Source organism: Candidozyma pseudohaemuli (assembly GCF_003013735.1).
Source record: "Candidozyma pseudohaemuli strain B12108 chromosome Unknown scaffold00011, whole genome shotgun sequence".
Taxonomy (NCBI): Eukaryota; Fungi; Ascomycota; class Pichiomycetes; order Serinales; family Metschnikowiaceae; genus Candidozyma; species Candidozyma pseudohaemuli.
In genome coordinates, this window is record NW_020194445.1 from 341,793 (window position 1) to 353,447 (window position 11,655).

General features: G+C 49.5%; 5 protein-coding genes across 5 annotated transcripts; 4 read left to right on the forward strand and 1 right to left on the reverse strand.

Moving 5' to 3' along the window:
* Nucleotides 1-18: 18 nt before the first annotated feature.
* C7M61_003987 (uncharacterized protein) lies at nucleotides 19-1,755 on the forward strand (the record flags this gene model as incomplete). Its single annotated transcript, XM_024859317.1, has 1 exon — nucleotides 19-1,755. One exon carries the CDS (start codon nucleotides 19-21, stop codon nucleotides 1,753-1,755), a length of 1,737 nt encoding a protein of 578 aa, XP_024712619.1.
* Nucleotides 1,756-3,259: 1,504 nt separating this feature from the next.
* On the forward strand, nucleotides 3,260-3,709 carry TRY4 (Try4p; the record flags this gene model as incomplete). Its single annotated transcript, XM_024859318.1, has 1 exon — nucleotides 3,260-3,709. The coding sequence occupies one exon, from the start codon at nucleotides 3,260-3,262 to the stop codon at nucleotides 3,707-3,709; it is 450 nt and encodes a 149-aa protein (XP_024712620.1).
* Nucleotides 3,710-5,787: 2,078 nt separating this feature from the next.
* C7M61_003989 (uncharacterized protein) lies at nucleotides 5,788-7,056 on the forward strand (the record flags this gene model as incomplete). The annotated part of the gene is made up of 1 exon (XM_024859319.1): nucleotides 5,788-7,056. One exon carries the CDS (start codon nucleotides 5,788-5,790, stop codon nucleotides 7,054-7,056), a length of 1,269 nt encoding a protein of 422 aa, XP_024712621.1.
* Nucleotides 7,057-7,488: 432 nt separating this feature from the next.
* On the forward strand, nucleotides 7,489-8,754 carry CEM1 (fatty acid synthase; the record flags this gene model as incomplete). The annotated part of the gene is made up of 1 exon (XM_024859320.1): nucleotides 7,489-8,754. The coding sequence occupies one exon, from the start codon at nucleotides 7,489-7,491 to the stop codon at nucleotides 8,752-8,754; it is 1,266 nt and encodes a 421-aa protein (XP_024712622.1).
* Nucleotides 8,755-8,842: 88 nt separating this feature from the next.
* C7M61_003991 (SKN1/KRE6 family beta-glucan synthesis-associated protein) lies at nucleotides 8,843-10,795 on the reverse strand (the record flags this gene model as incomplete). The annotated part of the gene is made up of 1 exon (XM_024859321.1): nucleotides 8,843-10,795. One exon carries the CDS (start codon nucleotides 10,793-10,795, stop codon nucleotides 8,843-8,845), a length of 1,953 nt encoding a protein of 650 aa, XP_024712623.1.
* Between the last annotated feature and the right edge of the window lie 860 nt (nucleotides 10,796-11,655).

Consider the following 11,655-nt stretch of genomic DNA (forward strand, 5'->3'; position numbering starts at 1 on the left):
AAATCAACCGCAACAACCATGAGCTTCTTCCAATTGGGGCTTCCGGCCAAAACACTACGGGAAATCCGGGCCACTAACACCATTCTGGCGCGGCTACACGACCAGTTGAACAAATTACACGAAGAAACGGCATTTTTCCTTCAGACTGCCCAGGCTCCTGAAGATCCTACGGAGATCCAGCAGTTGTTCCAGGACTTCTACTTTTTGGTGGCGGCCAAGGCAGCCAAGTTTCCGGAAATCCACCTCAGCAAGTTGAAGGCGTTTGCCTTGAAGCTCGATGATTTGAAACCTACTAGCGAATTCGACTCTGCTTTGATCCACTTGGTAGACAGGTACTTGGTGGTTTTCGGAGCCCACGAATTGGCCAACTCCTTGATTTACAAGACCATTGTGTTGAGCAGTCAGAGCAACTACTGGGACGACGTGAAGCTGCTGACATACGGGAAGGTCTGTTTTGGTGTCCAGACGTTGCCCCACAGACTCTACGATTTCACATCCATGGGCGTGAACAACACGGTCTTTTCTCAAAGCCAGAGTGGCATTGTGGCGAGAATCAAGAGCTCATTTTACGCTCTCTGGAACACATTCAGCAAAATGGCGGCCCAGACAGCGGCGCACTTGAACAGGAACTTCGTCTTGAGAGGATCAAAGCTTCGTTTCTTGAAAGTGCCGCTTTCGTACATCGACACCGAGATCAAGGAAAAGAAGGACGCTGTACAGGCGCAATTGGATATCCACTACGGCCAATTGGGCTTGTTCATCAACAGTTTGCCTGTGGATATTGAGCTTTTGGGCAAGCTTCTCGAGTGCAAACCAGAAAGAAGCGAAGTGCTCCAGAAAATTGAGGATAACGTGAAAAGCACTTCAGAGTATAAGGCTACCCGTCCTCCAGGTTTGGTTGCCCGCTACTGGCCTGTGCTTCTCTTGTTGGTCAAGTATGGTCCATCTACAACCACCTCCATCTACCAAAACCGTCTTGCCATTGTCGACTGGATCAGGCTCAACTTAGTGGACACTGTGGTTGGATTCTGGAAAAATTGGGTCGTTAAACCTGTCTGGGACATGTTGGCGATTCTCCGTTCAGACGACACCATGACCATCACTTCAAAAGAGTCCCTCCAGTCTGACCTCAACTCTTTGGAGCGGATGGTGACTGATTTCATGAAAGACAACGGCATGACCGTGAACTTGGAGCAGGTCCGCCAGGAGGTTGCCCAGGGCGATTTGACAGTGATGATGTCTCAATACGAAAAGGAGATCAAGACGCCGTACAAGCTGATCATCCAGGGTCTGTTGATCCGGTCCATTTTGATCCAAATCCAGAAAACCAAGGTTGACGGCGCCATTGCAATCAGCGGTATCGACAAATTGCTCAAGCTGCAGCAGTTGCTTTTCGGAATGCTTTCTGTGCTGCCTTCCCTTTTCATTCTTTATCAAGCCAACCTGGCCCTTCACAGAGAAGGATACTCCAGCAAGAGCCAGCGTATCATGTGCTTGAAGAGCCTCAACCTGGTGGGTGCCTTGGTGAACAGAGAGGGTCAGGACGATAAGCTTATCGGTGATGGAAAGCTTTTCGTGGAGACAATCAACCTTACGCTTCTCCTGAGAAAAATAATCCCCAGCAAACTTCAAGAGGACTGGCTCAGAGATCTCAACGAGCTTATGGTGGCCAGTGCAGAGGACAAAGAACGTGCCAGTCGTGCTGTGGAGCGGATTTGGTCGATGTACCTGCCTTTCTTCAGGCGGGGGATCTAGAGAAGACACACGATTTGCGTCTTCAGCATTCCCCTCGATCGAAGCTTCCATGACAGCATGGGGTTGCAGTTTTCCGAGCGGATTGGCATGAAGTTGGATTCCATACTCGTAATTCCACATCTTGCCAAGAGAGGAAATATCGTTTGGGCGGTGCCTACGATTGATCTGGCAAAGCGGTAACTCCATGATCAAATATTCCGCTGAATTATTTGCCAAACTTGCAGAATAATTTTCTGGAAGTGCCGAATTATTTGCTGAATCATTGTATCCCACCAAATCATGTGGACCCTTTGGTGACATGATTTGCGACATGTGAGCCCTGGACCAAAGGAATGCCCAGGAGGGGAGCTAAAACAGCAAAGCAAAGCAGGCTGAGGCCGGTGATCAGGCAGCGATGCACAGATTCCTAAAGCAGTAGAAAGTTTCACCAGTCAAGGAGGCCACGACAAAGAGCCTTTTGACTTCTGAAGCATGCTTTTTCGTGAAAACGACATTTGGTTGACATTTGAGGAGGGGTCATCAAAGCTGGTCTAAAGTAACTAACTACAATGGGCGGGGCCCCGTAAGAGCCAGCTAGGTTGCAAAAGAAAGTTTCAAAAGAAATACCACCTCCAAGCAAGTGTGGCTCACAAGACGGTCGGGGCTGTTTCTGAAAATGCACCCTGGCACCCTGGCTGCCGCACAATACAATCAAACAAGGTCATTGTCAAGCGGGGGCAAGTGTCCATTCAGGCTGAGGATTATGGAATGAAGAGGCGGCTGTCAAAAACGGGAAGCTTCATATGGTACGGCTGCAGAATAGGAGGCTTCATAGATGGAGGGGAGTCCGTGGGGATGGGAGGGGAGATGACAATAGAGCAGCAAAGCGAGAGGCAGCGCTGCAGTATGTGAGTGAAGTTGATGCGTTTGCAGCAAGAAGGAGGAAAATACGGAAGTTGTGAAACAGAGCAAAGAAACAAAAAACTACCAATTTCTATTCCGACGGGATATTCTCATCTTTTATGCCAAGCAGTTTGCGTCACTGGGACTGGCTGCGAAAAAAAAAAAGTGGACTGGATCTGGCACCGTCCCAAACCGGCAATAGGCAACCCGTCCACCCACGCCCTGAAGTTAGCAGCATCAACGCTAAAACAAAAAGGAAAAGAAAAATGAAGGAAGCAATTTCAAACAAATTGAAATTATTTTTGCCGCTCAAGTGACGTCCCCTTAACCGCTTGGCAGACCGGGGGTTAAAACTCCGAAAGTTCGACCCCACCATATAACCCACCGTCCTGTCGCAGTGCTCGACTCTGGCCCGAGCAAGCTGTTTGCGGGGAACACTGACAGATATAAGGACCTCCACCGCCGCCTTCGCACAACCAGTTCGTTTTCTGGACTTTCACAGTTTCACATTTTTGGGTACTTTGCTGCCTCAAGCCTGTCTCCGTAACTACGCTGTCTCCGGCTTCGCTAGAGCCAGTGCACAAAAGCTCCTCCCAAGATTCCCCATCCGTATGTGCTCACGATGGCTCGTTCGGCAGACGAGCCAGAAGCCGAATCTACGCCTCGTGCCATGCTAGACCAGAACGACCTGGCCTCACTTTCATCGCTGGGTTTCCACAATGCCACCACTTTCCCGCCTTTGGCCCACGGCGGCTATGGCACCAAAACGGCCACAGGGAACCTGCGCATCTTCAATTGCAAACATTGCCAGCGGGCATTCACCCGTGAAGAGCACCTTACCAGACACATTCTACTGACTCACAACAAGCTCAAGCCCTACATTTGCGGCATATGCCTGCGCCCGTTCTCTAGACGGGACTTGCTACTACGGCACGCCAAAAACCTCCACCAAGGCTCGGAGGTGGCGGTTCTGCGGATCCGCAAATCGTGTAAGAAGGCGCCCGAGGAGGACGACGATAAGGGCAAGGACGATCAGCGGATGAAGATGTCTGTCAACATGTTGGTATCATAATTCTTTCGGAAACGGAAGCGGGTGGTATCACCAGGACCAGGTGCGGCTGCAACTGCGGTGACGTTGCAATCGCCGATGTTTCGCTGGGTTCCCACGATGGTCTCCTATTTGACCCCTCCTCTATGGACCCCTCCACGTCAAGAAATGGCCTGCGGCCCCACGGATCGGACTGGCGCTGGAAGTCTTCTTCCAGGTATTTCCCCCATTACTGCTTTTGGGCAGCAAATCTCTCCGCTGCAAGAATGGGGTCACGTGACGCGACAGCTCAAAAAAATAAAACAGCTAGCAGGCAGGGCAACAAAAAAATTTACGTTGAGCGCGGTGGGGATGCGAAAAGGGGAACTTCGGAGTTTTTGAGCCGCCCCGGCGATGCAAGATCCCGTCCGAAATACCCACCAGGGGTCGAAAGTGTCCACACTAGCAAACGTCGTCCAGGCCACTCTTTCGCTCGCACGGCGGCTATCGTGCACAGATTATGTGCCACTGCCAATAATGGCGACTCCGCTCCGTATCTTCCCCGCTACCGACATGGCCCATTGCTCCATTTGCAGCCAAAGGGGGGAAGAGCACCCGTGGACCCCATTATTTTCTCTCTACTTCTCTGGGAAAGCTGGCTGGAGTGCTCGTGTGACTCCGGCAGCTCGTAAGCATAGCTTGATTTATCAATGTATTCGGTTTTTGGAACATGCGTAGAATCTCGTAAAATTGTTGGGTCGATCTCGGACCAAGGCCCAATTGGGTACCAAGCCCAGGAAATATTCCATCTTGTCCCCTCAAAAGCTTGGTATATCAATAGGGGGATCCTCTCAATTATTCTTTACAATACATTGTACCATGAAGTGGAGCGTCTTTCTACGTTCTGTCAGATTGAGGAAAAAGAGGAACTTCAATATCATTTGTTCCGTTTTCATGATTTCTTGGTGAGGTCATTTTCAATGAGGTTACGAAATTTATAGTGCAATACAATGAATAACGATTGACGAAACAATCAGTAATGGCGATCGGAGAGTGGGTGATAATGGCGATGATCAGGGGTGGAGGTATGTGGTGATGGTGGATTGCGTTTGCGATTTTATGGAGATTCAGTGGGTATTTTGTCTATTGAAGTTTAGAAGCATCAATGGGGGAATTTTGTTGATGCTCGAGTTTGATTTTATGGATCTGGAATTGTTGGTTGAGTGTCGGTTTGAATGGAAGCCAGCTGTATCAGGTGCATTATCATCGACGATCAATTGGTGTTGCATCTGCTTTGAGAAGCTTATTTTCCAAAATGAGTTACCCATTGAGCTACAGTCTAGACTTGCGTTGATAAGAATCAGGGGTCGGAATTAGGGTTTATGCAACAAAAGATGGTTTTGACTCACAGCATATTGACGCTTGCTGGTGGAGGTAGTATTGGACAAATGGGGTTTTGGCAATGTGGGGCAGCCTCCAATGAGTTATTCTATGAAGAAGGGAAGGCAAAAGTACCATGATTCACTGTTCAGAAATCTCCACAATTTGCGTTGAAAACAAGGAGGCAGTGATTATCCAATGGATGCCTTGTCTGCCTTGAACGATGGTGTGAAGCTTCCACGACAGTCTCCAAATCCAAAAACCGACTCTTCTGTGAATCTAAATTTGTTTCAATTAGGCAACATTCAATTAGACCACATTCGTCTTGGTCTTGAGTGCTTTGACACTATTGTCTGGATGGATGGTGTCTTTAAAATGGCACTCACAAATTTGTCCGTTTCGAGTCAATATAGGTGTTAGCCCATCGGGGCGCCACAGATATTTCTAAATGAGTTCTTTTAAAACAATAAGAAACGATCAGATTTGTGGGGTGTTAGAGATCTGGTGGACTTCTCACCTGGCGAACCAGTATGAGGTACCCCGGTGGGTTTTCACCAACCGAGTGCCGTACCAGCCCAAAATTCCTAAAAGTGTAAAAAAAATCCACCCAATTATATAACCACATTCATAGAAATAAAAAATTCTATCTTATCAATCCCCGTCTCCGTCACCACACCCACACCTCTCCAGCCTTGCAGATTATCAACATCGCGGTTTGCAACCAAAACCACCTTCATCACACCATGGCGGCTGGAAATGCCCTTTTTGTGTACTCTGTGCCGGAAACGCCGTGGCACGTGGTGGTGACGGACCAAAGCCGGCATTTCTACTTCAATTCGGCCACAAAAACGTCGGTGTGGCAGATCACGGAAACCGATGAGGGAGTACTGGAGAAGATCGATTACAACCAATTGGCGGTGCTTTTCGCCAAATCTCGCGGCTGGGCGCCCAGAGAGAAGGAGCGGCCGCGGAAGGAGGTGAAGAAGGCTCAAAAGGAGGAAATCGTGGAGAAAGTGGAGGAAAAGGTGGAGGAGATGGAGAACCCTGAAAGTGAAGAAGAGGAGGAGTACGTGGAGCCAGAGGTACCACACGACTTGATTGGGTCGATTGTGGCGGATGCAGGCCCAGCTGAAGAGGAGGAAGAAGAGGAGGAGGAAGAGGAAGAGGCCAAGGAGCAGACTGGAGGATTGGGGATTCTTCAAGGCTACGGAAGTGACTCTGAAGAGGAGGCAGAAGAGGAGGCCGAGATTCCTGAAAAGGATGTTGATCCAGAGGATGTTGATCCAGAGAAAGTTGACGGAAGTGATGTCGCTGAATCGGAGGAGGACGTCAATGCCGGGCTAGAGCTCGGAATCCTGGAGGACGAAGGTGAAGATGATTCTGGGGAAGATGCTAAATCTGCTTTCAAGGAACTACTATCGCAGCATCAGGGCACGTTCTCCAAGTACGACCCGTGGTTTCTTGTGGCCGAGGAGCTTGTATCGGTTTTGGCACAGGAGCCAGCTTTCTATACGATTCTGGACGAGACCAAGGAGACCATTTTCAATGAATGGGTTGCTGAGCAGGGTGACTCTAAAAGCGGCATCTACCCTACTGAAGTCCTCCGCTTTTTTCAATCACTTCAGGAGCACAAAAGCGAGATACGAAAGTTGCCCTATGTTCAATTCAAAGAGCAGTATCCTATAGACTCTGAGGTCGAGGACCAGGACAAGCTCTACCGACAATTTCGAGCCACTTTGGTGGAATTCGCCGAATACGAAAAAAAGCTCAAGAAGAGCGGCTACAAGGGCGAGAACCTTAAGGTGAAGCGAGTAGCTGAATTTGTGGCTGCCGAGTTGAAGGGGTTGGAAGTTGCACATCAAGAGCACGAGCTGCAGGCAGATCTGTTCTTTGAAAAGTGGGTGGATCTCTGTAACCACTTTGATTTACCCCAATCCATGGTGGAAAGCCCGGTGAATTTCATTCTTGGCGATGAGAAGAGGTACGTTTGTTATAGAGATGCCTTGAAGTGAGGCATCGGACTCATTCATTGGCGCATGAGTTTGCCTTATAGAGGTGGTGGAAGCACAATGAGAAAAGATTAGTCATGCTCCTGACGATCCATTTTTGATGACAGTGGCAGAAAGTTCGGTTGGTGATATCCAGCAAGATGGTGCAGCCTCGGCACATATCAAGTATCATAGAAATAGAAACTACGACAAAAACATCGAATCAGAAAAAACGACTAAATTGCATCTTGACTCAAAATACCTGTGATTCGTGACTCGCTTGACTCACATTCATCGGCTCCACCTTCATCAACCTGCACAGGTTATTCCCCATACTACCACCCACCTTACCTCAACTACCCAACCACCTACAACTGCAACGTTCCATTCAATTGAGACAACCGCAACGTTGCATTTCAATTTCCCTCGTCCCAACCAGAGAAGCATTGATTCAGCATGTCTCGCGTGGCAGTCACCGGAATCGGTTTGGTGACTCCTCTAGGCATCGGTACCCAGACATCATGGAATAATCTCATAAAAGGCGCCTCTGGCCTCATTTCTACAAAACAACTACCCGACTACAAAGAGGGCTGGGATAAGGTTCCATCCAAAGTGATTGGAAAAGTGCAAAACTGGGATCCAGACAGATGTGCTGATAAGGACGCCAGAAGATGGGCCCTTTTCACTCAGTACGGAATTGTGGCTACTCAGGAGGCTCTTGAAGATTCAAAATTGGATTTGAAAAGCATAGACAGAAGCAAGATGGGTGTGGCGGTCGGGTCGGGAATTGGCCTGTTTGAGGATGCCTACAACAACTCGGTAGCATTTCACGAAAAGGGCTACAAAAGGGTCCAGCCGCTTTTTATTCCAAAGCTTCTCAATAACATGGCGGCAGGAAACATCTCCATAAAGTACGGCCTTCGAGGTCCTCTCCATTCTGTGTCTACAGCCTGTGCTACTGGTTTAAACGCTATAGGTGATGCCTACAATTTTATACACAATGGATATGCTGATGCTATGGTCTGTGGAGGTCTGGAAGCGTCCATTCACCCGCTAGCCTTGGCTGGTTTTGCTAGAGCCCGTTCTGTGGTTACTGAATATGAAGATGAACCTTGGAAAGCCTCGAGACCTTTTGATAGAGATAGAAACGGTTTCGTGCTCAGTGAAGGATGTGGTATTTTGGTGCTAGAGAACATGGAAATGGCCAAAAAGAGAGGAGCTAAAATCTATGCGGAGGTTTCTGGATACGGTTTATCTGGAGATGCTAACCATATCACTGCACCGCTTGAAACCGGGGATGGAGCGTTAGCAGCCATGAAAATGGCACTTGAAAGAGCCAAAGTCGATCCATCTCAGGTCGACTACGTCAATGCCCACGCCACACTGACGGTGATTGGCGATCGGGCCGAAAACCACGCAATACTGACTTTATTTGCTAAAAACTCTAACCTTGCCGTGTCTTCGACGAAATCGTCCATCGGCCACTTGCTCGGCGCTGCGGGAGCGGTCGAGGCGGCCTTTACGTTGAAGGCAATTGAAACGGGGCTGGTGCCGCCCACTCTTAATTTACAAAATGTTGGTCGCCACAAGGACGATGACCCGACACAGTTCACATTCGACTATGTTGCCAACGAGGCCAAGGAGAGGCTGGTGCGCCACGGCTTGTGCAACTCGTTCGGGTTTGGTGGCGTGAATAGCTCAGTTCTCTTCAGCAAACCTTGAGCTCCACCCTCCTTTTTTTTTCTGTTTTTTTTTTTTTTTTTCTTTTCTTTATAGTGAAATCAATCAAGCGAAGGACTGGAAATCATGCTTAACATCCAACAACCTTGTTCTTTGGGAACGTAAAGCCGGCCATCTCCCACGATGTGTGGTTGTTGTTGTAGTAGGCGTCCTTGTGGTTCTCGATGTAATCGACGGTTGGATGCCCGTCGGGGTCACATGTCATGCTGATGGCGTTTGGAGGCTGGTAGATTCTCACATAATCCACTCTCATGTGCGATGGGAAAATGATGGAAGGCCAGTCAATGTAAGCCCACGAGTTGGAGATACCCAAGTTGATAATGATGGACATGGGCTCCTTGGAGATTCTTCTCCAACCAACGTTACCGTTAGGACTCAAGGCCCAAGCGTGCAAGGTGAAAGCAGCACCTTCCTCGCCCTTACCGACGTACCAGGTGATGTAACCTTCGTCGTCGTCGTTCATGTACTCGTATCCGTACTCCTGGAACTTACCAGCACCCTCACCACGTTCATACCAGGTGGTGTTCAAGGTGACAAGACCCGAGACGGCCTGCTGGAATGGACCACCAGTGTAAGTGTTCATGGCACAAACCTCGTTGTTGTGAATCTCGACGAAACTGTAGTCTGGGTAGTACCACACATCGTATGGAGCAATCTGGTACGACATGGACACCACACCGGTCTTAAGAGTGTCATCGATGGAACCCTCAATGATATCAATCTCAGGAGCACCACGACCCGTTCCGGCGTTGGGGTGGTCCTGGCCCGAACACGTGCAGACATTCAACTTTTGACCTGGCAAGTAGGAGATACCATCAGGCGACGACTGGTTAGCGGTGATACCGGCGTCACACGAGTCGTAAGTGTAAGGCCAAACACCCTCAGTAGAAGCCAAGTAACCTGGACGGGCCAAGTTACCCAAAGTCCAAAGACCGGGCCAGAGACCCATCTTGTGACCGTAGTTGGGCAAGTTGACCGAAGTGACAATAAGACCCTCAGAGAAACACATCTTGTTCCATGACTGAAGCATAGCCGATCTGTAGAACAAGTTGTGGTTCTTGTAGGCGTCCAAGGTGATGTGAAGGGTACCGTTGGAGGTGGTGGCAGCGTCAGGGTCGTACCACTCCAAATCCTGGGTGGCCTGGTAGTGGATGTCGACACCCTGGAAAAACTGGTCATCTCCGTCGTAGAAAGTTCTGCCTTCAGCGTTGAACTCGTCCGAGAAAGTCAAGACCCACTCGTCACCGTTAGAGCTGATTCTGGTGTGCTCTTCATCTGGAGTGTCAGGGTCGATCAAAGACGTTCTGATGGCGCTGGAGAGCGGGTAAACGTAGGGGGTCAAAACCTCGTAGGACTCGGGCTTGTAAGGGTTGGTAACGCCCGAGAAGGTGAGCACGGGAATAAGAATGAAGACAGCGATGGCACCGAGCAAAAGAAGAATGAAGCCCACGAGACCAAAGCCCACGCGTCTGTCCATGTGCTTGAGATCGTACCAGAACCTGTTCTTGTCGTATGCAGCGTCGGCGATGGGGTCTGGGTTGTGCAAGTAGTCATCCGGTTCCTTCTCGTCAATGTGAAGTGGGAACTGGTCAGCAGGATACCCACCGAACGGGGAAAGGTCCACCTTGGCCAAAAACGGGTCCAGCACGTTCTCGCCGTTGCTGGAGGTGGTTTCCAGGCCGTTCTGGGTCAACTGGGTGTACTGGGAGTGGGATCTCTTGAACTGCTCCAGAAGCGATGTCAGGGAGTGTTCTCTCAGGTTGGCAAGACTAGGGTACCTGTTGAACTCTGTGGGAGCGACCAAGTTGCCCTGCTGGGAAGGCAGCGACATGTGACGGGTGTTTCTGTCGGCGTAGTAGCCGTGGTAGCTGTTCCTGTTGGAGTCATCCACGGGAGAGTGTTGGAGCAACTCATCCAGAGCAGCTTCATCAAAATGGCTCAGATCGTACAGACCCAGACCGTCGTCAAAGGGGTTACGAGGGCTGTCCACGTAGCCGTTGTTGGTTAAGTCACGGTGGGACATGATGGGAAAAGATGGAGTAGTGGTTGATGGATCAGGAGGAAGTTTTGATGGTTTATTTTCGGCTGTGCGCGGTATAAATAGACCCTGGCGTTATGGGTTTGTGGAATGGGGGATGTGTGGGGATGGTTTCGGCGCCAGCGATGAACGAATGGAAAACTTGAACTTTCTTAGATCTGAAGCCACAAAAAAAAAAGAAGTTGTGGAAGAAGTAGGTGTAGTTTTTTGGAGGCTGAAGGAGGGCAGGCAAGCAAGACTTGGCTGCCAAGACCAGGCGCGACGATGAAGCAAGGCTTGAGTCCAGGCAGGTCAGTGCACAGAAGCCAGGATGGGCACAGAAAAACGGGAATTTCTTTGAATTCGAAAAACAACAAAAAAGATGAAATTTGAATTTCCTTAGTATTTTTCGTCTTTTCGTCCTCCGTTGTTTGGAATCTGGTGGTATGCTGCGCAAGGGACAAGGCGCGAGAATCGCCAGATTTAGCCGCCTGCGCACCAGATGAAGCGCAGAAAGCGAGACACGGCTCTAGCGAGGGCAGATTTTGCTATGTGGGCTTGAAATTTTTGGAAAATACCGAAAAACAGCTTTTCTCGAAAAGTTCCAGAAATCAGGGGCCGCCACGGCAATCGTCCGCTTTTTTCATTGGCCGAGCCTATACTTTATTTTCTGGTGATGGCTGCGAAAGCAGCTGCGCCTGATTCAGGCTGCGGCACAAACAGCGGCACAAAAACAGACACTTGAAAAATTATCAGATCTGGGGTTCCACAGCCGCCAAATTTAGAAAATCCGCAAAATCAGCCAAATTGTCCAATCATCGAGTTTCTTGTCCGGGTACCTGTCTCAGCCTCCGTGCTGTACGCAG